This window comes from Delphinus delphis, chromosome 16 (assembly GCF_949987515.2).
Source record: "Delphinus delphis chromosome 16, mDelDel1.2, whole genome shotgun sequence".
NCBI classification, from domain to species: domain Eukaryota; kingdom Metazoa; phylum Chordata; class Mammalia; order Artiodactyla; family Delphinidae; genus Delphinus; species Delphinus delphis.
The window spans coordinates 25,869,904-25,896,034 of record NC_082698.1 but is presented as its reverse complement, the minus strand read 5'-3'; the positions used below and the strand labels follow the sequence as shown (position 1 = coordinate 25,896,034).

The following is a 26,131-nucleotide window of genomic DNA, read 5'->3' as shown; positions in this document are numbered from 1 at the left end:
GCAGAGGGTTCTGCTAACCATGTATACTCTGGCTCTGTGCTTGTTCCCCCTCCACAGTTCAAACTTCCCAAAGAGTACAGCTGGCCCGAAAAGAAGCTCAAAGTCTCCATCCTACCTGACATGGTGTTTGACAGTCCGCTGCACTAGCCTGGGCTGGGCCCTGCAGGGGCCAAGGGAGAGCCCAGCTGCTCCCCGGTGACTCCAGTGTAACAACTGCGTAAACGAGACTCCCACAAATAAAAGGACAAGTGTGAGGATGACCACGCAGCCACTGCGCCCGTAGCCCGCTGGGATGCCACGCACAGGCCACAGGCCCCCCCCCCCACCTGCAGCTCGGGGGCCTCCCCCGGCAGCCGGCCAAGCCATGTGACCAGGCCCTGGCCCCAGTGGGCCACAGTTGGGCAAATGCCAACCTTCCCCTCCTGCCACTGCCACAGGTTCCGTTTTGAGATTTGCCTCCGGACCTCTGATGTGCTCCTAGGTGGAGACAGGCCTGGTTCTCACCTACCCTCTGCCACACAGCCCAGCAGCAGGGAGGCGGAGTGGCCGCCTGCGCTGCCCAGCTCAACTCTGGGGAGCCTTTGTTAGTCAAGCTCCTCTGACCATGGAACGATTCCTTCGATCGTGTTTGGTTTTCTTCCTCCTTATTTTATTTTGTAGAAACCGGATGGTATTTTATTGCTCTTCAAAGATGCCCAGAAGCCATCTATATAATGTTTTTTAAACAGAACTTTATTTCCAGATGAACTTTCTCATTCTCTCAGACAAGGGCCTGGGGCCGTCTCCCCCTGAGCTGCCACCAGAGAAGGTGCCAGTGTTCGCCTGCCAGTCCGGGGCCCTGGAGGAGCCAGCTTCGCGGAGAGGCTTTTCTTCCCAGCTGGGCCTGGTGGAGCCGAGGCACTCCCCCATGCAGCCTTGAGCCCAGTTTAGCTGGGGCCAGGAAGGGCTGCTGCTGGTTCCCAGCTGGACTGGGTCCCCACAAAGTTCAAGGATCATCAGGACCTCCGAGACTTGGTGACTGCAGCCTCACCTTCCAGGTGTTTTCCTCCCAACCAGGCGTGCCTGAGAGAGGGCGAAGCCCAGCGCTTCACAGACCATCCCCACCTGCCACTCAGGGCCTGGGTCTCCAGCTCTCTGCCACTCCCATCCCATTTCCTCATCCCCTGGGCCTCCCAACCTCCAGGCTGCAGGACTCTGGCTTATTAAAAACAGAAAAATCAACCTCTCAACATGTCTTTCATTTTGGTTTTGCAAACGCTGCACTCTCCCGCCCTCCCGCCCTCCCTGCATCCATTCATTTCTCATCCTTCATTCTCTACCCCTTGTCCTGTCTCCTTTCCTGCATCCTGGCCTCTCTCGGTCCTTGGTCCCTCACCCCAGTATTGCAGATCTCATGGTCTTCCTATCTCATAGCCAGCCTATCTCTGGCCCATGGTTTTGGGGTTCTTCTTGGGTTGTCTCCCACTTTCGACCTGGAATCAGCAAAGCCCCTTTCGTGCCCTCTTAGCCCCAACTCCAGGGACGGCTATTCCGAGATCACCCTTCAGGCCTTTCCAAAGCAAAGTCCTTTTGTCTGTCATGGACCACACAGGCCCGTGCCCTGTCCCTGTCTGCAGCCACCATACACACAGGCACCACCGGGAGTGCCAAGGAGGCCCACGGGGTGCAGGACGCCTCTGATGAGCAGTCTAGCCAAAGAGCTGCCTCCAGGGGCCGTGAGGGTAGTGGCCAGGCTGTTGGACTTCCAAGGGGCCACTCGGGTCTGGTTCCTTCTCTGCATACACCAGCAGGGCTGCCTGGCTAACCCCATCAAACTCAGCGCTTCACGGCGGATCAGCCTGGCATTTGGGAGAGACGCCCCCACACGCACACAAGCGCCGAAGATGGAAGCCCCTCGGGACCTGATGTTGGCAGCAGCTGTGCCTTCTGCTCTGAGGACTTTTCCAGAAGGACGTTTCCTGGCCTTCACCCACCACAGCATCCCTGCCTTTAAAGCTCTTGTCTTCAGACATTTCATGGCCAAAGAGGTGCCACTGGCTTGCCTCCCTGCTCGCCATCCTGACCTGCCCCTCCACAGATTCTTTCTTTCTGGGGACCTGCCTCTACCTGCCTGGTTTGGCTTGGGGGGAAGGGCTATTTTCTGAGCTAAGTTTTGTTGTCAGTGTGGGAGGCAGAAGGGAAGCAGGGGAGCTCTGAGACGATGAGCCTGTGAAGCCCGTGGCCCCTTCCTGCCCTGGGGAAGGTGGGCAGGAAGGTGGGGAACCTCCAAAATTTGGCTGGAACCAGCCTCCATCTCCTTTCCCTACAGTGCATGGGCTCTGGGGGAGTGGTAGAACATTCGCCATCTCTGCCCAGACCTCCTTTCCCTTAGGCGGTGGTGCCTTCCAGAGGTTTCTCAGCGAGGGGGCCCTCCACTGAGCTTCTGGCTGGTGAGAGGGGACCCTCAATGGGGATGAAGCGAGGCTGACCATGGGGCATGCCCAGCACAGCACTTGGCATATGATGGACGCTCACTAGATGGACCCCTTCTTTCCCTCCCTGTAGCTCTTTGGGAGCCCTGACCTCATTCCTCCCTCCCTAAATCTGCCTCTTCCACAGGCTTCCTTGAAACTTGCCCCATCCTACCCCGTCCCTCCAGGTCCCCGTGGCTGAAGCTTCCGAGAAGAAGGGGTTCCCCCATGCTGTTTGCCAGCTATACGAGGCAGACGCCCACGGCCCCTCAGGTCCAGTGTGGGCTGCAGGAGGACCACAGACCCCGCTGCCATTCTGTGGGGCTGGAGAGGCTCATGCAAGGTCTCAGGTCTGGCTGGGGAGCTGGTGCCTCTTCCTGCCCTTCTCTTCCCAAGGCGAGGCTTCAGGGCAGGGGCTGGGAAGCCCTGGGGAGAGTCTAAAGGGCTAGGACGTTTTAAAAAATAAACACAGGGTCTTGAGACTGGGTTTTGAGATTGCGTTGAGAGCAGGGAAAAAACCTGAAGGTCGGCCCCTATGGGGCAGACCAAGAGAGAATTCCCTTGACTGTATTTTTTTATCTGGTTGTCTTTCCTCTCTGGCTTCCAGGTCCCTGTGCCAGGTGAGGTACCTGGGTCCCTGTTGTAAGTCAGGAGCCCTGTAGAAAGAGCCCTCCTTTTGTACAAGTACCTGAATGCTGCAATGAGCAGACTTTTGTAAAATTTTATATTAGTTTCTAATGTCAATGGTGACTCGGTTCCTGGGGGCTGCAGCCAGCCTGGGACTTTTGTAAGAATTTTTGGGTGACTCACTTAGATGTCGTTTCCTTCCTGCCCCCTCTTCCTCTGTGTAATCTAAGTGCATTAAACGTATTTGCAGAAGTGCCTGGGTCTTGTGCTCCTTTCTGGCTGCCTGGAGTAGGGGAGCAGAAAGCCAGGGGCCCTGCCAGAGGGGGTGGGTTGGACTCAGCCACTTAGAAGAAGCCAGGTTGTGGAAGGGCCCTGAAGACTGATGTTGGGAGTGGAGAGGGTGCCAGGGAAGCAGGATCACATGGCCTGTGACTCTTCAGTCATGCAGAAATGACCTCACAGGTACAGGCTCTCTTTCACTGGTCTTGAATGCCTGTAAGGTCAGGGGGGTAGGAGGTGGAACACAGTCTGGGGAGACTGTGCTTCTGCTTCATTCTCCTACCCACCTCTCACCAAAAAACCCTTTTCCCTTGGGAAGGCGGGCCTTCCTCAGGTCCCCGTGGCTGAAGCTTCCAAGAAGAAGGGGCTCCCCTATGCTGTTTGCCAGCTATACGAGGCAGACGCCCACGGCCCCTCAGGTCCAGTGTGGGCTGCAGGAGGACCACAGACCCAGCTGCCATTCTGTGGGGCTGGAGAGGCTCATGCAAGGTCCTTACGCCCCTTTCAGCGAGAGCAAGAGACAGCGCTCCCCTCACCAGGCACCAAAATTCAACCTCCTAATCCAGGGCCTGTGGGGAGGATGGAGGGGCAGCCTCAGAACTGGCCCGCTGGGTGACACAGAGGCCAGCCTACCCTTCCTGTTAAATCCTCTGGGCCTGGTCTGGGTGAGGAGGCAGGTGGATCTTCCTTCCCTGGATCACCCAGCTCCTATCTCTCCAGGGCCTGGTGTGGCGGAGCAGAGCCTAGTGCTAGAGGGGGAGAAGGCAACAGCCGGGGGCCTCAGAGGCAGGCAGGAGTGGGTCTACACCCAGGCAGGGTCCAGGAAGCCGCAGGACTGCTCTGGGCCCAAACACATTCTCTCCCTTCCCACTAGGCCTGCTTGTCTGTCCTGGGGAATAGCAGGGCCCTTTTCTTCTGGTCCTCAGGATGGAGCTGTAGAACTGAGGGGGTTCTGCAGAGGTCCTGGGGGCACCGCAAGAGGGTAGGGGGCAGAAGGAGTCAGCTCCTGTGAAGGGTCTCTTAGCTCCCCTCCCTGTCCTCTTTGAGATGCAGCTGTATCTGTGGGACCTGCCCCAGGGGGAGGTCACTCCTCCTTCCTCTGTGACCTCCTGCTGAACTATGGCTGCCCCCCCCACCCCACCCCGCCCCTCCTCAGCAGTGGGGCAGGTCCTGTCTGGGGCCCTCAGTCCCTCTGGCAGTCAGAGCAAGGGAGCTGGGAGGGTCTGGAGCCAGGCTGACTACCCCAGGGTGGCCCAGGCCACACCCCTTCCCCTTTCTCCTTGGAGACTGGGGGCAGGTTGCTTATCTAATCCTCCTCATCTGACTAGCCTGGAAGGACCCAGGGTCAGGGTGAAGTTCTTGTCCCAAAGAAAACAGAATAGCGAGATTCTGTGCTTAGGTGGTTCCGGGAGACAGGAGTAGGCTGGGGTTGTTTCTGGAAAGAAAAGGGCTCCTGGACCCAGAGCAGAGACTCTGTCCCTAGGTTTAAGGAGGGGAGAAGCCGTCCATGTGATCTTTAATGTCTCCTCCGAAAGCCTGTACATTCCTCCAGGAGTCTGCTCTGCCCTATTTGGGGGATCAGGGGCCCTAGGGAGGGGTACCCACAGAATCCAAGGCCATGGGTCTGGGGAGCCTGAGAGATTTGCCAAACTGGCCTGACCAGAAGGAGAATGCATGCTGGAAATGAGTGACTCAACCCAGCCTGCCAGGCTCTGAGGTTGGGAGGCCAGCGTGGGGTGAGGGGAGGGACTAGCTGGGCAGCAGAAGGGAGAGGAATGTCCCGAGACCGAGACCGTAGGGCAGGGCAGGATGTGGCCTGGGAGGGGTGGCCATCTCGGGACCCTTCCATGGGCTATGGTGGGACTAACCAGCCCCTCCTCCTCAGTGCAGGAAGTCTCCGCGGGAGAGCTGCGGGCAGGGTGGGGAAAGGGCAAAAAAGACTGCTGGTGGGTGTCCATGGTTTGTGTGAGCACAGCCTTCTGAGGAACTTGAGGGGCAAGGGAGACTTTGAGGGGGTTGTGAGGTGAGCAGTGGCCTTCCTGGGGCCAGAGAACTAAAAGAACAGACGCTGTTCCTCTGTTTTGCCAATTTCACCCACTACCACCCCACACGCCGTCTCAGTGCTGAAAGCACCAAAAGGAGGGAGAATGGAGCTTCTGGGTCTTAACTTTGACAAGTCAGAGGAAGGCCACCTGAGCATTATTGAGCCACTACGATAACACTGTGGAAATGGTAAGAACTAGAAAATATGTTCACTTGTCCTTTCAACAAACGTGTGGCAGGCACTCAGCTCTATGCTGGGAGACTCTTCACAGGCCTGGCCTTAAGGAGCTCATAGTGCAGTGGGGGAAGACGGGCCGGGAAACAATTGCAAGAGCCCTAAAAGGGGAAGGCAGTAAGCTGCTTTCAATCCTACCCCAGCTCCACCACTTGTTATCAGTTTGACTTGAGGCACGTTAACTAATCTGTGCCTCAGTTTCTTCTTCTAAAAGTGGATATTCGCTTCACAGAGGTTTGGCAAGGATTATATGTGATAATACACATGAAATGCCTGGCACATAGTAATTGCTCAGTTAGAGTTAACACTTTATTAAAGGGCTATGCTAGGATATGAACACAGAGAAGGTACCCAACCCAGTCTGGGGAGATTTATAAACCTTCCTGAAAGAAATGACATCTAAGCCAAAACCTGATGCTTAAGGATGAATTGGGTAAAAGAAGGTGGGGCTATACTTTGAAAAGCTCTCCAGGCAGACAGAACAACATGGGCAAAGCCCCAAAACTCTTCTTGGGAACTGTGGAGTTCCAATTGCCTAGAGTACATGGCTTAAGTCATCCAGCTTTCACAGTAGGACCATCCCCCTGCCTGCTGGATGGAGAACATTTTGAAAGAGAACTAGATTGGAGGCAAGGTGACCAGTCAGGCCTAGATTAGGGTAGAAGTGGTAGGAATGGAGAGAATGGGGTTCATTCATTGATTCAACAAATAATTATTGAGCAGCTACTATGTGCTAGGTCCCACTGTAGGCACCAGGGACACAGCATTAAAGAAAACCCCTTTCACAGATCTTATATTTTGGAAATGGAAGATAATATTTTTTTAAAGTAGAATACATAGTACATGGAGCTATGTGCTATGGAGGAAAAAAAACGCAACAGAGGAGGGGAGATAGGGCTGGGGGAGGGGCACATTTTAAATACAGAGGTCAGGAAAGGCCTCACTGCCTAGGCTAACTTGAACAAAGGATCTCAATGAGAGGAAGAAGGGTGCAGTAGGGATATCTAGGCGAAGACTGGTTCAGGCAAAGTGAGGAGCAACTGCTAAGAGCCTGGAGGGGTGGGGCATGGGAGACACACCAGGTGTATTTGAGGAACAGCCAGTGGGGCTGGAGCAGAGTGAGAGAAAGGGGATAATAAGAGATTACTTACACAGAGGCCGGATCCTGTAGGACCTTGCTGGCAATTATAAAGTGAGCAGAAGAGTGACACAATCTGACATACTTTTCAAAGATGACTCTGGCTACTCTGTTGAGAATTGACTCCAGGACATAAGGGCAGAAACAGAAACCAATTAGGACCTACTGAAATAATTAGGCAAGAGTTTGTGGTGAAGTAATGGAGAGGTTAAGAAATAGTCAAGATTTGCAAACATTTTGAAGGGGCAGCAGGCTGGAAAGCGAAGAGGATGAAGATTTTAGTTTCCAGTACATTGAATTCAAGGTATCTGTGGGACATCTGGGTGGACAGCACAGTTGGTTTCATGGGTTTGCACCCAGGAGGGTGAGGATCTAAGCTGGAGACTGATTGGGGAGTCATCAGTATATAGACAGTAATAAAGCCTTAGGAGTAAATGAGGGAGCAGGTATAGGTTAGTAAGAGAAGAGCATGGAGGGCAGCCAACATTTAGGAGATGGAAATTGGAGAAGTCTGTGGTTAGAAAGATATGAAGAAAATCAGAAGAGTATGATGTTTAAGTCAAGGGGAGCCGTCTAGAAAGGTGATAAATGAGTGGAAGCCTTTAGATTCTCCTGGAGGTCATTGGTGAGGAGGCCAGAGAAGGACGCTCCAACAGCTCCAATCTAGACCTTGTTTCTTTGCACTGTCTTTAGAGCATGGAATTGAGGATTAGGGCTAGAAAACCACTTTCTCCTTGTTTATTCACTCAGACATGCATGCATGCGTCATTCATTCAGCATAAGACCTTCCATGTAAGGGGATGTAAAGTACTAAAAGACACATGCTGTGTCCTTGAAGGGCCCACATTAACACCTCCACCCCCCCCATCAGGAATAAGGAGATTGAAGGTCCTGAAGCAGAGAAGTTCACTGGTTTTATGGAAGGATCAGGGACCCATGGGTCATTTTGAACTGAGTTTGAATCTCAGTTATACCTTAAAAAAATTTTTTTTTTTGGCTGCATTGGGTCTTTGTTGCTGCGCGCTGGCTTTCTCTAGTTGCAGTGAACTGTGGCTACTCTTTGTTGCAGTGCGCGGGCTTCTCATTGCGGTGGCTGCTCTTGTTGCGGAGCATGGGCTCTAGGGTGCGCGGGCTTCAGTAGTTGTGGCTTGTGGGCTCTACAGCACAGGCTCAGTAGTTGTGGCACATGGGCGTAGTTGCTCCACAGCATGTGGGATCTTCCTGGACCAGGGCTCGAACCCACGTCCCCTGCATTGGCAGGCAGACTCTTAACCACTGTGCCACCAGGGACGTCCCTACCATTCAGAACATAATCGCCCATGATTCTGAAATCCATAATCTCCAGCACAAACCTCCCCTCTGAGTCTGTATATACAATTGTCTCCTCTAGGATTTCCACTGGGATAGCTAAACCAACTCAGATTTAACTTAGAACTATTAAAAATGTCCCCACCCAAACCTAATCCTCTCCAATTGTCTCCTTCTGGGTAAATGGCACCACCACCCAGCCTCTTGTTGAGGCCCAAATCATAAGTTCAGAAGGATATACTATATATATATACAGTGATAAGCACATCTTGATCCCATTCCTACCCCATTACTATTATGCGTTGATTCCTCTTCGCCCTCTGTCTAAATCCTATCTAGTCCTATTGGCTCTACTTCCAAAATATATCCCAAATCTAGTAGCTTCTCACAACCAGCTTCAGGTCCAAACTCCTTACCATGACCCTGTGTGTTCTGGTCCCTACCTGGCTTCTCCCTCACCGCAGGCCTTCTTTCTGCCCTGGAACATGCCTGATTGATTGATTGCTTTTGCATTTGTTTTTCCTCCTGACTGAAGCACTCTTTTCCCAGGTTGTCACTTGCCCAACCCCTCCTGAACATTCAGGTCTCAGCTCAAATGTCACTTTTTCTGAGAGTACTGTGTGAGTCCCGTACTCTCTATCACAGAAATTATCCTACATATTTAATTTTTTAAAAAAAAGTTTGGTACGTGTTCTCCAGGGAATCCCCAGGGCCTAGAAAAACGCCTGGGACATGAGGCTTTTGTTAAATATTTGTTAACTGACCGGTTGACCCCAGTTTTTTAAGCCTCCATTTCCTTATTAACTGAAGAGAGATAATGCATATTTTCCTTGGTAGTTCTAAGTTAGAAATGTAGGGAAGGGAATTCCCTAGTGGTCCAGTAGTTAAGACTCCGTGCTTCCACTGCAGGGGGCATGGGTTCGATCCCTGGTCAGGGAACTAGGATCTCGCAAGCCACGAGGCCTGGCCAAAAATAAATAAATAAATAACGTATTTAAAAAAAAATATATATATATATATATAGGGAAAAGTATTGAGGATATCGGGAAATTGCTGCACAGTGAACCTTTGTAAGTCACTGCTCAGTTCCATCTGACAGATGAGCAGACTGACAAACCCTCCTTTCCCTCTCAGGTAAAAAGAGCTATGGGTGAAGAGGCCCAGAAAGATGTGGTCCCACCCCGCAATGTTATCATCTCCCTTTTAAGAAGCGCGGAAACTCAACCCCCATCCCCAATGTTTAAGGTAACCGAAGTTAGTGCAAGTCACATGAGGCCCACGGCTTGCCCCGCCTTAAAGAGGCGGAGCCTCAGTTTGGAGACCAATAGCAGGAATAATCTCCGGAACAGCCCCCAACTCCAGATAGGGAAAAGGGGAGGAGCCGGGCGCCCCAGCAGCTGTAATAGCACTTCCGGACAATACTCCCCGCCCCCTCCTCCCCCCTTCCGCGTCTGCTTATTTCTCCGGTGCCGGGTGGGCAGAACCAGCGGGTGCTGATTACAGGCGCCGCTGTTGCGCTGCTGCTTTCTCCTCTCCTCCCCCTCCCAGTCTCCCCGCCCTTCCCTTGCAGAGTAGCGGGACCGGCCTTGATGTAGGGACACCACCCTCCGCCTCTCTCCGCCCTAGCTCGGGACTCCGGCTCACCGCAGCCCGCTGCCCGCCCGCGTCTCCACCCTGCCAGCCGCACTCTGCTCCGAGCCCATTGTATCCTCCCTATCCCCGGGCTCAGACTCCGAGGCCAGGCCGTGGCGGGAAGATCGGGGACCTCTGTGCATCCCTCCAGCCGGTCCCGCGAGTTGGGGCCCCTCCCCCGCTTGCCGTCCTCGCAACGGTGCGGTAGCTGCGAGGGTGCCCTTCCCTCCCTGCTAAGGCTGAGACGGCCGACTGGCGGGCAGCAGGGACGCACCCCCCCACACCCCAGCCCCAGCGGCGAGCACCCCCCCACCCCCGTCCCCTTCCTGGGAGAAGGAGAGCCGAAGCCCAAGCGAGCCGAGGCAGGAAAAGGCAGCCGTGGACTGCCCGGCTTGCAGATCATTTTTATTATCGAGATCATTATTAAAAGGGGGCGGGGAGCCCAGGATGCGGGGGAGGGGGCTAGAGACGCAGCTATTTTTATTAAACAGATTATTCCTGAAATAATAATACGCGCAAGATGGCTGAAGGTGGCTGTGATGAGAGTGTTCGGGGGTTTTTTCTTCCTTTTTTTTTTTTTTTGATCTGAGGATAAAGCTCTGAGGCGACAGCCGCTGCGGAGACCCTGCCCGGAGTGCCCTCCCCAGATGAGAAGCAGCGGGCGGACAAACGGACCTACCGACGGAGCAACTGGCGCGGGCCCGCCCCGGACGCGTCGCCTGGGCAGCAGCCGGGGGCCGCGGGCGCTCGCCTTTCTGCCGACTTCTTCCAATTCTAATCTTTTTTTATATTTTGGAAAGAACCGGGGTGGGTGGAGCAGAGGTGGAGAGAAATCGGGACTTGGCATTTTCTCCCTTCTCTCTCTCCTAATTTGAGGGAGGCTGCCAGCACTCCCCTTAAAAAAAAATCCCACCACAAAAAAAAAAAAAAAACAAAAAAAAAAAACACAGAGAGAGATAGAAAGAACGCTGCAGGACCCTCCAGCGAGCGCGCTCGAACCCCCGGCCGCCACCGCGGCGGCCGCCGGGAGCCCAAGATGGCTGGGCGCTGAGGGAGGCAGTCCGGCTGGACTGGCTTGGCCCGGCCCCGCCGCCGCGGGCTGGCTCCGACCGCAGCCCCGAAGGCCGGAGGAGAGGCCGAGAAGAAAAGAAAGTGGGGGGGGAGGGGGGCCGGGGTGGCGAAGGGGGAGGGCCGGGGGGAGGGGAGGGCCGGGAGCCGAGCCTCCTGTTCATTAGCAGTTGAGAAAAATTCCTTTCTAGTTTGATCAATCCTTGTTTTCCTCGGCAGAGCCGGGGCGCCCGCCCAGCGCGGAGACGGAGAGCGGGGTCTCTCGCGGCGGGGGCGCCCGGCGCCGGGCCTCAGGGGAGCGCAGAAGTAGCGACGAGGGGGTCAGGCCGGAGCACCGACGGGGCTTCTTCTCCCTCCCTTTCTGGTTGGTTTTTTTTTTTCCACTTCTCTCCCTCCCCCTTCCGTTTCTATTTGTGAAGGGAGGAGGAAGGCAGAGGCGGGCTGGTGTCTCTGGCCGGGGACTGGAATTTCATCTGAATGACTGCCCCTGCGCTCACGCAGTGCCCCGGAGTCGGCCCGCCTGCGCCCCGCAGCCCGCACCCGCAGACGGCCGGCCAGCCGGGGGGCGCCCGCGCCGCGGCCCGGGGACCGGCTTGCCTCGCCCTCCTGGTCCGGATCTAGCAGTCCTTGGCGCGGCCGCACTCGCTTCTCCGGTCTCTCAGACCCTGGACGAGGCGAGGGAGGCGCGGCGCCGGCGAGCCAGGAGAGAGCCACCATTGCCGCCGCCGTCGCTGGAGGAAGTGTGCGGCTCCCGGGCTCTGTCCGCCTTGGGGCGCGCCCCAATGTCAGTCGCGGGGCCGAGTGCAGGCCGTGGGCCGCCGCTGCCCTAGCCGCGCCGATCGGGAGGCGGCCTCTTATATGGAATTTGGACCCCGGCACTCCCCTCCAGGGCTGGTGCCCCGGCCGCGGCCCTGGCGCAGTCCGCGGTCTCCCGCTAGGCGCTCGGGAGGAGGAGGAGGAGACGCAGCCGGCTGCGCGCGCTGCGTGAGGACCGAGGCTCCCTCCTCTGGGGGGCGGGCGCGCGGAAGGCGCTGGTGACTGAGCGACTCTCGGGGCCGCCGGGGCCCGGAGCTCGGGGCTTCGTGGGCCTGTAGTGGCACCGGACGGACCCCCAGAGTTGGGGAGTTGGGGAGACCTGCCCGGGCCCCCTGCCCGCAGCCGCTATGGCGGAGAATTGGAAGAACTGCTTCGAGGAGGAGCTCATCTGCCCCATCTGCCTGCATGTCTTCGTGGAGCCGGTGCAATTGCCGTGCAAACACAACTTCTGTCGGGGCTGCATTGGCGAGGCGTGGGCCAAGGACAGCGGCCTGGTGCGCTGCCCAGAGTGCAACCAGGCCTACAACCAGAAGCCGGGCCTGGAGAAGAACCTGAAGCTCACCAACATCGTGGAGAAGTTCAACGCCCTGCACGTGGAGAAGCCGCCGGCGGCGCTGCACTGCGTGTTCTGCCGCCGTGGCCCCCCGCTGCCGGCGCAGAAGGTCTGCCTGCGCTGCGAGGCGCCCTGCTGCCAGTCCCACGTGCAGACGCACCTGCAGCAGCCCTCCACCGCCCGCGGGCACCTCCTGGTGGAGGCGGACGACGTGCGGGCCTGGAGCTGCCCGCAACACAACGCCTACCGCCTTTACCACTGCGAGGCCGAGCAGGTGGCCGTGTGCCAGTACTGCTGCTACTACAGCGGTGCGCATCAGGGACACTCGGTGTGCGACGTGGAGATCCGGAGGAATGAGATCCGGGCAAGTACCCTACACACAAACACACGCACAACACACACACACACACAAACACTCTCTCTCTCTCTCTCTCCCTCTCCCTCTCTCTCTCTCTCTCTCTCTCCCTCTCTCTCTCTCTGTCTCTCTCTCTCTCTCTCTCTGTCTCTCTCTCTCTCTCTCTCCCCCTCTCTCTCCCTACCGCCTGGGGATCACCCATCCGGACAGGCTGACTCTTGTGACATCAGGCCAGAGGTTCCCTTACAAACTCCTCCTTAAGTTTGGAGGCAAGGTCCTGGGAAGTAGGATCCCCGATCGGTACTTGATATTCCTGCACCTGTGCTCATAGGGGGCCTCTTGTGAGGCATTTATAGAATTGAGGTGTGGGGCTGTCAGGGATAGAGTTTGGCTGTTGCTTTTCTGTTTTGCGCGCAGCTCCCTCCCCTGGCGTTGTTTCCGTAGGCCCTACGGGAAGTCACTAAAGGGAGTGACCCAGGTCCTGCTTCTCCAGCTGCTGTTTATGTAATGAGTGTCCTGGTGCCGCTGCTGTGGCTGACATGATCCATGATGCTGGCATACCAATGAGGAAGTAAACAAAAGCAGCCATGTTAGTTTCAAGCCCTAGTGGAAACACATTGGGGGGGGCGGGGGGCTGGAGGGGGAGCTTCCGGAGGGAGAGCAGAACTCCTGGTATCTATCTGGCCAAGGCCTGGACAGCCAACGGCATCACCGGACAGCATCTCAGCTATTCGGCTTATTCCCCATAGCCCGCTCTCCATGTGTGAGAATCGCTGCCCACTGTGTGCCTGTGCGTATTGCACGCGTCTGCATGAACACACCTTAAAGTATGTCTTCATCACTCTGAGCGCTTTTCTCCCAGCCCAGCCCTCTATCACAGCCCTCCCACATTTGGGGAGGAGAAGTGGAAGATGGAAGAAGAATCCTGTGGGTTTAAGGTTGAGCCGCCTTGCAATCTGGTTTCAGGCAGCTGGCTCCCCTGGGCTGCCGGCTGGGTGATTACGGAACCGCATCCCCTCCCATTGTATACACCCTGTAGCAGCAGCCAGTGTCAAAACCGCCTTCCCCCTCAGGCCTCTGGGGCTGGCCTGGCTTTGGAGCTGGACTGAAGCAATACTTCCGTCCCCTTCAGTGGAGGGGGGCTCCTCCTGGGTTCCTCCCAGGTCCCCTGGCTTTCAGGGTTGAGTCATACCAGAAAGAAGGGGTTGGCCTGAGACTGTCTGAGCCATCTCAAGCCCCAGCTTGGGGCCTGGGTGTGATATCATGGGGGTGAGGTTGGGCTTTGGTAGGACTGGGAGTGTTTATGGGTGGGGGCCCCTGGAGGCTAGTGGAGGCCAGTGGGGAGCTTGGTTATGAGGAAGCTCTGAGCAGGGGACGGTTGTAGATGGGGGCTGTTTCCTGTAGGGGGACCAGTCAGAATGAGTCACTGTTCAGCAATTAAAAAACATACACATACCACTAACAAAAGGCAGGAGGGTTGCCACAGGCTGAGGGCAGGGATAACAAATAAAATTTGCTGTATAATTAGTTTCTAATCGGATGGGCTAGATCTGGGGTTTTGTGCCAGGACAGAGCCTCTGGTTTCTTAAAGGAAGTGTGGGTGGGGGATGGAGAGAAGAGCCTCCCCCCACCACCAGGGATGGAAAAGGCAGAGGCCTAGGGGAACAAATGAGCCCCTAGTGTACTCCGCCCCCCACCCAGGGCAGGCAGAGCCCAGACTTTCCCTAGTATTGGGAAGCTGCTGCTATTAATAAAGATGGAAGGGCTGGGGAGGAGGCTGGGAAAAGTGCAGAGGCAGGAGAAAGGAAGGCTGTCCAGTTCTCTGTCCTGGGATTGACTGTGGAAAATGAAAGGAAGGGAAAGGTGGAGATGGGGCTGAAAGGCACAGAAGAGGGGACAGCAACCAGGGTGATGAGTGAATGTGCGCCTGCATCCGCGGCTTTGCCCTTAGTTGTATCGGTGGTTGGTTGGTGGGTGTGAGCTCAGGTGTCTTTCATTTAGGTGGGGGAGAAAACACAATTTTACCTGATTTGGTAGTAAGAGGGTGTTTGTAGATGTGGGTCTGTGTTTGTGAGTGTCTTTGAGACTGTCTGCTTTGCCCTCAAATGCACCTGTCTCCTGTCTGTATAGTTGGGGGATGGGGGGTGGCACACATACGCAGAGTATACCCTGGGGTTCCTACCGGCAGGTCCCTGATCCCCCAGCTCATGGAAGGAACTGGATGGAAGCAGGCCCTGAACTTTGTCAGCAGCTCCATGTGTGTGCGTCTGCATGCGTGCGTGTGTGTGTGTGTGTGTGTGTTCTTGTGTTCGTTCCTGTTCCTGGTGTGGGCAGGCTCAGAAGTAGCGGGTTGCATCACAGCCAGATGTGCAGTTCTGTGCGCTCAGCATCTGTGCCCCACAGCCTGAGTCTCGTCCCTCTCCAGGCTCCCCTACCCCAGGCCCTCCAGATTCTCTCTGGTGTCCCAGGGCACTGGAGTTGGAAACCCTTCGATGGCCCAGTGCCACTCACTGTGAGTTGGACTTATTGAACGAGTAGGAAGAGGGGCCCCACCCTCAGGGGAGGGGGTGAGCCACAAAGAACCTGAATGGAAGAACCCTTTGCACTCCATCCTCTCTAGGCTAGCCATGGGGAGGGGTGTTTTCCTGGGCTTCTTTTCCCTTGTGGGAGGGAGTCTGTCTTAAAGGGCCTCTGCTGGTACCACGGATGAAGGCAACAGAATTATCCCAGATGCAGGAGCAGAAGCGTGGAAACGTGGCACACACCTTAAGATATAGCTCTGCTTCTTGTGCTTCCTCTTCCGTTGTCCCAGGGAGGGGCAGGGGCTGCTGAAATGCCCTACTGGCTAGGAATAGGAAACGCTGATCAATCTCCCCCTGGTGGTCCTCCACACGCATACTCAAAGCACCCACCTGTGCAGCGGCCTAGAGCTGGGGCCCAGCAGGAATGCAAGCAGGGCTTCCGCCTAGCAGGGGACTAGCCGGGGGTCTCAGAGTCAGGCCTTCGAAGTCCTTGCCCCACTCTGCCCTTGGGAAGCCAATGTGTAAGCCACGTTGCCATGAGGCCTGGATGCCCATTGGGTAGACTGCAGAGAACACTGTAAGACATGCCTAGACCCCAAATGTGTTGTCTCTTGGGGCTATGGGAGGCTAAGGGCCCAAGATTGGGATATACAGGTGGACTCAGGTGTGGCGGCCCTAGGTGGTCAAACCCTCTTCCAGCCCCTGGGTTTAGGGGTTCATGTGAGGAACTCGGGACTGGTATGAGCTGGGAGCACCTCTATCTCATGACCTCCTTCAACATAGAAAGAAGATCCAAGATAAGGCCTAGTTATATCTGTGAAGGGCTATGCAGGGTGTGTGTGTGTGTGTGTGTGTGTGTGTGTGTGTGTGTGTGTGTGTGTGTGTGTGTGTGTGTGTGTGTGTGTGTGTGTGTGTGTGTGTGTGTGTGTGTGTGTGTGTGTGTGTGTGTGTGTGTGTGTGTGTGTGTGTGTGTGTGTGTGTGTGTGTGTGTGTGTGTGTGTGTGTGTGTGTGTGTGTGTGTGTGTGTGTGTGTGTGTGTGTCATTCCTAGTACCCCAGACAGGTTGGAAATGTGCGCAGGACCCTGTTCCTTGCATTCTCGAAGGTTTAGAGTTGAGAGGAGATGTTCTCTGGGGACAGGATCCCACTTCTTGGGCCAGTTTGGGGTTTGCAGCTGCTGGAGGTGAGGTCATCCTGCTCACATTGTCCATGGCCGGAGGGGCTGCCCTGGGACCCTGGAGGGGATCCTAGGTCTCCACCCCACGTGTCTGTCTCCAGGTGGGCTCTGGGAGTGAGGGCCGCCCTGGCCCAGCTATAGCCGGGCTGTGGCTGCAGCCTGGCTCAGGCGGTACGGACCCCACTGCTCTCCGCTGCCCCCGACCATAATCCTGAGGTCTCAGGTGGGGTGGGAGGTGGGAGGGTCAAGTGGCTGCTCCTTCCTTGACCATCTTGAAGGATCGGGAAGAGGGGGCCTGACTTGGCCTTCCTCCCTGGCCCTGGGCAGAGGAGCCTGAGGCGGAGGCCCAGCCCCCCACCTCCACCCCAGGATCCTGCTGACACAGGCAGACCAGACGCCTGTCATGCACGCCCTGCTGATGACTGCGTGCTGCAGCTCCGGGTGCCTGTGCATCCAGGTCTGTCTGCAGGTGTGTGTGTGCACGTGTGTAACCAGTGCGTCTGGTTGTGCATCTCACATGGGACTACTTTTTTGTATCTCAACGTGTGTATCTCTGAGAAGGTGCAATGTGAGTGACTGACTTAATTACAGAGTTGTCTTGTGTGTGGCTGTGGGGTGGGGAAGACGTGCACGTGTGTGTGTGTGTGTGAGCGAGAGGAGGGTGCCCTGCTTGCCGTTCACCTGCGAGTTGAAGTTGAGTGTGCACACGTATCTGTCGTTGACAGCGCTAGTGTGTTCCTGCCTGATGGTGGTTGGTTGGTGGGTGTGAGTCTTGTGTGACTTTCTCACCTGGTGGAGGTGTTGGGGAGGGGAGGAGACTCACCTTCGGTGAGCTCGTTGCCTGTAGTGGGCTTTGGAGGTGGAAGCCCGGATGGATCCTGCGATGCTGTGTTGTGGGCATTTGGGGTGGTCATAGGAAGAAGGGGAGCCCGGCTTGGGCCCCAGCCCTGGACCGAGCAGGCAGGCTTGGCTGGCCTCATCCCTGGCTCTGGGAAAGCCTTCCTTCCCGGCTGGCCTGGCATTCAAACACAGACAAAGGGGGGCTTTCTCTCTCGCCTCTTTGTTCTGCTGCCCCAGAGCAGTGCACTCTGCATGGCAAAAGCTAATTCCACTCTGCAGCTGGGAAACCCTCTCTGGGGTCTGCCGGGGCTTGCCTCCGAGGTGCTGCCTTTCTCCTTGTCCCTGGTTCCTGCCCTGTAGCCTCTTCTCTCTGGGTCTGTGATTGCCCGCAGCCTGGGGGTCCACATGGTAGCCCCAGGTAGGGGCTGAGGCATGGGAAGGGAGTGCTGTGGCCCAGGGAGAGGGGAGGCTGACGTATTCCTGGGACAAGGGCTTATGTGGGAGAGTGGGGGGCGGCTTTGGCAGCTGGGGAGGAGGTTAGGAGGGGGTAGCTCTGAGCGGGGGCTTCATCCAGAGCTGGAGCTGGCATGAGAGTCATCTGGGCAGGGATCCCAGCAGGCAGAGGTACTCCAGCAGCCCAGCGCCCTCTTCCCGCCTCCACCCCATCACAGGGGCGGCTGGTCCCAGCTCTGGTCCCATCTACAAACTTGAGGTCTGCCTCTGGCCCAGATCCTGGGGCCCTGCTCCCTCCTGACTTTGCTTCTCTTCAAGGTTGACTTGAGGGTTTTATTATTATCATTTATTAACTTTTATACAGCCTAGAGTCCCAATGGCCTTACCCGTCTGCCCAGTCCAGTCTGGCATCAAAAATGCCAGCTGGGCCTGGCCAGTCAGTCTCCAGAGGGCTGTGAGTGAGGCTTTCCCAGGGCAGGAATGTGAGGGGCTCATGATTGCTCCCCTCCCCAGGCTGGGAGGGGCTTTGGAGGAGCAGCTCAAGGCAGAGTCTAGAACATTAGGCGACAGATATGAGGGTCCTGGAGGGGTGGGAATGGTGTGCCCCCAAGTCTTCCTGATGCTTTTGCCCTCACAGACCCAGGAGCAGACCGTGGAAGGCCTTAGGTCCTTAGGGAAGGACAGGGACAGCAGTAAGCAGGTCCCACCTGGGCCAGCAGGTGTAGCGTGGGGCTGGGCCTCCAATTGCCCCTGCCCCTGCTGGAGGCCTGGTCCCTCAAGTGCTCCTAGTCTAGACCATTCTAGTCTCCCCTCTGTCCCTGCACACCTGAGGTGTGCCACAATCCAGGTGACCCACTCTGGGCTGGGAGCAGTTTGTAAGGTGCCCTCCCCCATACTGAGAGGCCTTGCCCTGAATCAAGCTGGGAAATCTCTCAGCTGTGGGTTTTTCCCAGGTGGGCAGTGGAGCCTCAGCTCTCAGTAGTTCTGGGAGGTTGGGATGGAAAGGAGGCTGCTGGTAGTGGGGAGGGGTCCTTGCTTCCTCTGTTTCCCATCTCCCAGCTTCTCAGCAACCTGATTCATTCATTGGTGGAATCGAGGTGAGGGGTACTAAAGGGGCAGCAAGTGGATATTTCCCTTCCTCCCCACCACCCCGATTTTCCAGTGCCTGAGGTAGCAGTGTCCCCCCGCCCCCTGCTTCCCCCCCCCCCCCGGTGTTGGCTGTGGCAGGATTAAGAGCACCTAGCCCCGAGGGATCACCGTTCCTGCAAGGGTGAGCTGGCCATGGTGGGCCCCCCGCCCAGCCCTCCCTGGCTGGCATTCCCTGGCCAGTTTCCTTCCTATTCCTGGCCCTTCCCTTCCCTCTGTAGTGGAGACAGAAGCCCGATGGCCTCTGAGCTGGGGGAGAGCCAATGAAACCCAGCCACCTGCTAGGCAGTGTGGCCACTGCCTTTGCTAGACCTGGACTGGGCTCCACCCCAGAGGGCTCTGGGCAGGCAGGAACCAGGACCTGGACCTGGAAGCCAAGGGAAGACACCTCAGGGTCCCAGCGTGGCCGTGCTGCCAGGAAAGGATCTGAGAAAAGCCTAGATGGCGCAAGGGGCTGAGCCCCACTCCGCAGGACAAGACAGGAAGTGCCTCCCTTGGCTGTGCCCTGAGGGGTCAGCCATGAACTCCCTGAACGGGTTGCAGGGGAGTGGGACAGAGGCCTCCCACGGGCCTAGAGGGTGGGAGTGAACAGCCCCATTCCAGGCCTCTGAGGGAAGTGGGGCTGAGATCCTATCTGGGGCTGCCTCTCTTCTGCCCCTCGTCTGGGACTTAGCTACAGGTGCACCTCTACTCTGATACCAGTGGGTTTGGTCATGAAAAGTAGTTGGGCCAGGAGACCGTGGTGCACAGATGTGTGTGTGTGGCTGGGGCCTGGGCTCTCGGATATCCTGGGCACTGGGAAGGCAGGAGTGGCCTGGAGCCTGAGATGCATCCAAGTTGGAGGGACTGCTTCCCGAGTGTGGGGACGAGGCAGCCAGCAGGCAAAAAATTGAGAATCAGTTGTAACAGGGGAGGTGCTTCCCGAGTGTGGGGACGAGGCAGCCAGCAGGCAAAAAATGGAGGGTCAGTTGTAACAGGGGAGGTAAAAAGGTCTCATATCCTTTGGTGGTACCCTGGCCACCTTGCCTTCAGGCAGGCCTCCCTCAGTCATCGGGGGCCTTCAGGAGGGCCAGCCTTCACTGTGCAGGGCTGTGTGTGTGTGACAGTGTGCCCGAGGGGATCTCAGGGCCCAGGTGGTGGCGTGTGCTTGTGTGTGTGCGTGCAGTTGTATGCATGTGGGTGGGCCATACTGTGGGGTGCCGCCTGCCCTTTTCACGTGACTGGGGGCAGTTTCACAGGAAGGGAGGATGTGTGACTACCTCTGCTCCTGCGCCCAGCCAGCTGTGTTTCTCTACAGGCTCTGACTCTCAGGCTGGCAGCAGATCCATGTGCATGTTGGGCTGGGGGTGGGGGGCAGGGCAACATCTCCTGTCTCTTAAGGTACTGTCCTGGGTCACTGAAAGGTCAAATTGTTGCGGGGGGGCGGGGTGCCCCAGGCTTTCCCAGCTCAGAATCTGAGAGCCTCACCCCCTGCCTCCTCCTGTCCCCAGGGCCCTGGTTCTAGGGTAGCCACCAACAAAAAACAGGGTCGCTGAACTCTCCTGGCTGGCCTTGGTTTCCCCTTATGTAAAGGGGTTTGGGGGAATAAGGAAGGGATTGGTGGCAGCTTGTCTTTTGGAAGCCAGCTGAGTGTGGACAGGAGTGGGGGTCATGGGTCAAACTTGAGGGTCACTTTGAGGTCCACACAGAGGAAGAAAAAGAACCACTTCTTGTTGAGTGGACACTTACTGTGAGCTAGGTTCTGTGCAATCTGCTCTGCAAACCTTGTTCTGTGTGCAAAACCCATGGGTTTATTCAGGAAACACATTATGCATCTGTAGGGTGCTGGGGCCTTTGTGGGTCCCGGCTAGGAAGGGAAGTGGAAAAATGCAGCAGCAAAGCCCTGTTTTCAAGAGGTCTTGAGTTTTGTTTGGAGATTAGACCACAGTTGGTCAGACTATAGAATAGTGTTTTCCTATAGCTCTTTCTGTGAGATGGTCACGTTTTGTGTTTGTGGTGTCCAGTACATTAGCCACTAGCTGCATGTAGCTATTGAGCACTTGAAATGAGGCTGGTACAACAGAAGAACTGATGTTCAATTTAATTTATTTTTAACTAACTTAAAATGAAATAGCCACATGTGACTAGTGGCTACTGTATTGGACAGCACAGCTACAGAGGGAGAGCAGAATGTGACAGCCCCTTGTATGGCCAAGACAGGGAGGGTCCTGCACAGACTCCGAGCAGGGGCCATGGAAAGTTTCCTAGAGGAGCCCGACCTTAAGCTGGGCTTTGAAGGATAGACAAGGGATGGGGAGAAGGCACTGTGGGCTGCAGAAAAACACCAGCTGGGTGCATGGAGTTCAGATTTGCAGTGTCAGGGATAGGATACCAGCCCACCTGGCTGGGAGAGTCAGGTTGTAAGTAAGAAAGCCTACAGAGTTTGGAAGGAGGGGTCATCGAGGGATCTTGGGCAGGAGAGAGACCCTGTTTGAAGAGGTGTATCTGGCAAGGGAGGATGACAGGGCGGCTGGAACAGCTGGGATAGGCAGGTCTGGGAAGAGAGGGCTTGTAGAGACAGAAGATTAAGGGCTGAGAAGAGCAGCATTGTTCCGAACCTTCCAGCAGACTGACCTTGGGTCTTAGGAGAGCCAGAGTTTCCTTTCCACCCAGATCCAACTGAGGGGCTGAGGGAGTTAGCAAGGACTTCAGAGGCCTAGCTCTCAGCATCAAGAGCAAGCAAGGGGGCAGCTGGCTGGCTTTATGCCCCCCAAGTGTAAGGCAAACGTCAGGTGAGATCTCTGGACCGGGCCAGAGGGCCTGTGAGACCCAGGAAGGTTGTGTGACCCTCTGCATCATTTCTGAGATGGTGCTCCCCAGAGAGAGGCAGCATGACTTGGATAAGAACAGACCCTACTACCTGGTCATTTAGGTTTGTATTCCAGCTCTGATACTAGCTGTGTGACTTTGGGTGAATTACTTAACCTTTCTGGTTTCCTCTTCTCTGAAATGAGGATAATAATAGTATGTATCTCATAGCATTACTAGAATGATCAGATAAGTCTATACAGGAAAAGTGCTTACAACAGAGGCAGGCCTGACCCTGCCCTCAGAAAGTTTATGGTTTAGATATGTGTGGGAAGCATTCCAGGCTTTTTCGTCCTGGGGATAGGCTGGCCAGACAGTTGTCACCAGGCCCCTGGGATTGCATGGGAGCCAGAAGGGGTTGGGGGGGCAGAAATTTTAGGTCGTCTGGGAAGAAGGATCCAGAGGATGAGTCTGTTCTGTAGAGGTAAGGATGGTGTCCACCCATTCCTCTGATGCCCCTACCCCAACTGTCTCTGCAGAAGATGCTGATGAAGCAGCAGGACCGGCTGGAGGAGCGAGAGCAGGACATTGAGGACCAGCTGTACAAACTCGAGTCAGACAAGCGCCTGGTAGAGGTAGCTAAGCCCAAGCCCATGGTATGGGGTGGGGGGCGGCTTGGGTACTGGGCCTTGGGCTAGGATCTGTTGCGTGGTCGGCTCTATGCCGGAATCCCTTGGTCAGTCATTCAATGAACCTCAGTGGATGAGCCCCCCACTGGTGCCAGGGTACCTGTCCAGAGCCCTGTGCTACCAGTGGGGGATTGGCAGGTCAGACTTTGCCTTTGGGAGCCCTGGGCAACCTGGGGCTTTGGGGTCCCAGACTCCCCCATCCAGTATGTGAGACAGGCAGGAGCAGCAGCCTGAAGTCCCCAGTACTTACCTGCCCACCCACTCTTGCCCCGGTGCCCGCAGGAGAAGGTGAGCCAACTGAAGGAGGAAGTGCGGCTGCAATACGAGAAGCTGCACCAGCTGCTGGATGAGGACCTGCGGCAGACGGTGGAGGTCCTGGACAAGGCCCAGGCCAAGTTCTGCAGCGAGAACGCAGCGCAGGCGCTGCATCTCGGGGAGCGCATGCAGGAGGCCAAGAAGCTGCTGGGCTCCCTGCAGCTGCTCTTCGACAAGACGGAGGATGTCAGCTTCATGAAGGTGGGCTGGGCCTGGGACCGGCTGGTGGGACCCAAGGGGCATTTTTAAGATTTTTTTTTTTTTTTTTTTTTTTTGTGCCTTGGGTCTTCGTTGCTGTGCGCGGGCTTTCTCTAATTGTGGCGAGTGGGGGCTACTCTTCATTGAGGTGCGTGGGCTTCTCATTGCGGTGGCTTCTCTTGTTGTGGAGCATGAGCTCTAGGTGTGCGGGCTTCAGTAGTTGCGGCTTACGGGCTCTAGAGCGCAGGCTCAGTAGTTGTGGCGCACGGGCTTAGTTGCTCTGCGGCATGTGGGATCTTCCCGGACCAGGGCTCGAAGCCGTGTCCCCTGCATTGGCAGGCAGATTCTTAACCACTGCATCATCAGGGAAGCCCCAAGGGGCATTTCTAAATTGCAGTCTGTGATGCTTTGCTCCCCAACTGGTTCCCCCCACCAGTATGCTCACAGGGCTTTGGAGCCAGCTTTCATGGATTCAAAACCCTCCCACCGTTCCTTCTAGCTTTGTGACCTTGGGCAAGTCATATATGTTCCCTAGGCCTCAGCTCCCTCACTTATAAAATGGGGTTGATAATACAGATCTATTATCTGTTACCCGCAATGCCAAAGTTTTAGAAATCTCTGAAAACTGAAAGAAAAAAGTTCTGGCAGCTCATTTAACAGCAAAAATTGACCTGAACTGATGCTGACAATTTATGGCCTTTATTGATCTTTACTTGGTACAAATATTGAAACATATTGCTGGGACTTCCCTGGCAGTCCAGCGGTTAAGACTCCGCTCTTCCAGTGCAGGGGAGGGATTCGATCCCTGGTCAGGGAACTAAGATGCCACATGCCACGAGGCGTGGCCAAAAAGAAAAACAACAAAACATATTGCTGCAGAAACATTGATGTGTTAGATTACAGTGTCCTACGCTGTAATCACATATTATGATACGGGCATCATATTTCCCTTCTAAAGTCCAAAAAATTCCAAATTCCAAAAGACATCTTGCCCCAAAGATTTTTTGGGGTAAAAGATTGAGTGCTTGCAGAACCTTCCTCCTAGGGTAGTCGTTTAGATAAGGTGATAGATGTATAGAAAGCACTTACAGTGTTGTCTGTCACATAGCAAGCGCTCAATCTTCTGAAAATGGAGACACCCCACCCCCTGCCCCGCCACACTCTGGCCAGAATCAGAAGGTCAGCCCTGCCTGGGGAGAGAGAGGATGGGGCAGCTTCCATCTTCCCCTCTCTCATGCTGCCTTTCCCACTGACTAACCCTTTTCTCTCCCTCTAGAACACCAAGTCTGTGAAAATCCTAATGGACAGGTGAGCAGATGGCCACCAGCCCTCAGGGGAACACATGTGGGGGAGGGCAGGAAGGGCCAGGCCCACTGCGGGGAGGTAGGGCGGGCTTACCGGTGATACCTCCTCACAGCAGATGCCCCGTCCACTGCCCCCAGGACCCAGACCTGTACAGGCAGCAGCCTTTCTCCCCCTAAGATCGGCCACTTGAACTCCAAGCTCTTCCTGAACGAGGTGGCCAAGAAGGAGAAGCAGCTACGGAAGATGCTAGAAGGTGAGGGTGGGATCCTCAATCAAAGGGAGAGAACCCTTTGGGCAGGGGTAAATGCCAGAACCTTTCTTCTGACAGGCAGCCTGGCCTAGTCAGATAGACCTTTCCTCATATCCCTGCTTTGCTACTTCTAGCTGTGGGACCTTGGGCAAGCCGTAGTACCTCCCTGAGCCTCAGCTTCTTCAGCTGTAAGATGGGAAAGATAATAGTATCTGCTTGCTAACGGAGTAGTGAGCATCAAGATGGTGCATGATGTGTTGTGCTTGGTCCTACAGATGGAAAATGTCCCCGGGGGAGAGGAGGCCTGGGTTGCCTGGGACAGGGGCTTTAGCGACTTTTGCCCAAACTCTCCACAGGCCCCTTCAGCACACCGGTGCCCTTCCTGCAGAGCGTCCCCCTGTACCCTTGTGGTGTGAGCAGCTCTGGGGCGGAAAAGCGCAAGCACTCGACGGCCTTCCCCGAGGCCAGTTTCCTAGAGACGTCGTCGGGCCCCGTGGGCAGCCAGTATGGGGCAGCGAGCACAGCCAGCGGCGAGGGCCAGTCAGGGCAGCCCCTGGGCCCCTGCAGCTCCACGCAGCACTTGGTGGCCCTGCCGGGCGGCGCCCAACCAGTGCACTCAAGTCCTGTGTTCCCCCCATCGCAGTATCCCAATGGCTCCGCCGCCCAGCAGCCCATGCTCCCCCAGTATGGGGGCCGCAAGATTCTCGTCTGTTCTGTGGACAACTGTTACTGTTCTTCCGTGGCCAACCATGGCGGCCACCAGCCCTACCCCCGCTCCGGCCACTTCCCCTGGACAGTGCCCTCACAGGAGTACTCACATGCGCTCCCGCCCACACCTTCCGTCCCCCAGTCCCTTCCCAGCCTGGCGGTCAGAGACTGGCTCGACGCCTCCCAGCAGCCTGGCCACCAGGATTTCTACAGGGTGTATGGGCAGCCGTCCACCAAACACTACGTGACGAGCTAACGCTACGCGGGCGGTGGGGCGCTGGGGAATCTCCCCGCCTCAGCCCCCAGTGGCTCGGGAATGACGCATCCAGAGACCTGCCCTTCTACCTTCCTGTCCTCCCTCCCTTCCTCCTTCATTTCCCCAAGTCTTTTCCTTTTGGATTTTGTTTTGTTTGGGGCTTGTTTTGATTTTTTTTTTTATCACGAATCTCCTGGACTCGGAGGTGACAGTGGGAGCTGGCCTGGGCCGGGGCTGCAGGTGGCTCTGGAGTTGGGAAAGCGTCTACCTCAAGGCGCTGAGCTCTCTCTCTCTCTGTCTCTCCTTTTTTCTTCCACTCCTTCCCCTACCCACCCCCGTGGCTGGAAGGAGCCTCAGCTTCCCCTAAAGCCTTGGGGGTAGGGGCAGTTTCCAACTCTCCTCAGCCAGCCCTGGGAGGAGGGACCAGTGTCCACTGGCTTGCTTCTCTTCTTGTTTTTCTTTTGGGCAGTTTGATCACTGACTAAATAAGGAAAGACCTGTAGATTGTGGGGCTTTTTTTTTTTTTAATTTTTTTTAAAACCAAGAATGATTTCTCCTGCTTCCTTCTCACCATCCTCCCAGACGGAGTTCAAAGGCCACTTCTCAAGCAGCGTTTGGCACCTTCAGCCTCAGAATGGAATCTTAAAGACAGGAACCCCCATGTCCAGGAAAGGGGAGAGGAACCTTGCCAATGATAGTGACCACAGCAAAAGCAAATAATAATAATATTAATAATAATAAAGAGAAATAAAAGAAATAATAAAATAAAAAACCATAGCACAGCCCTTGTTGAGGTCAGCGGGAGAGGAGGGGCTGCCCGGAGTTGGGTCCTTGCCTGGATTTTGACACAGCGACTTCCTGTAGTGAGCACTTTGTATGAATCGTGGACTTCCTGTTCTCAAGGCGCAGGTATTTATTCTGTAATCTGTCTAGAGCACACACCGAAATCCAACCTTCTAATAAACATAATGGCGCAGTCCCA

The 26,131-nt window shown here is 55.8% G+C and overlaps 2 protein-coding genes across 3 annotated transcripts in view; both read left to right on the top strand.

Moving 5' to 3' along the window:
- Positions 1-905, top strand: part of SUFU (SUFU negative regulator of hedgehog signaling) — a 108,100-nt gene extending 107,195 nt beyond the window's left edge. For both annotated transcript variants that reach the window (XM_060034171.1, XM_060034170.1), the window contains exon 12: positions 58-905. In XM_060034171.1, coding sequence (XP_059890154.1) covers positions 58-147 — 90 coding nt within the window. In that variant the 3' untranslated portion in view covers positions 148-905. The remainder of the gene's footprint in view (positions 1-57) is intronic.
- An 8,683-nt stretch (positions 906-9,588) lies between these two features.
- TRIM8 (tripartite motif containing 8) lies at positions 9,589-26,131 on the top strand. Its single transcript, XM_060034168.1, has 6 exons — positions 9,589-12,513; positions 21,968-22,063; positions 22,400-22,633; positions 23,907-23,938; positions 24,073-24,188; positions 24,542-26,131. Exons 1-6 carry the CDS (start codon positions 11,944-11,946, stop codon positions 25,147-25,149), a joined length of 1,656 nt encoding a protein of 551 aa, XP_059890151.1. The 5' UTR covers positions 9,589-11,943; the 3' UTR covers positions 25,150-26,131.

Coding starts and splice junctions, on each gene's coding strand:
- TRIM8 (XM_060034168.1), top strand. CDS start 11,944: ATGGCGGAGAATTGGAAGAACTGCTTCGAGGAGGAGCTCATCTGCCCC. Junction 22,064..22,399: donor CAGACAAGCGCCTGGTAGAG/GTAGCTAAGCCC, acceptor CGGTGCCCGCAG/GAGAAGGTGAGCCAACTGAA. Junction 24,189..24,541: donor GCTACGGAAGATGCTAGAAG/GTGAGGGTGGGA, acceptor AACTCTCCACAG/GCCCCTTCAGCACACCGGTG.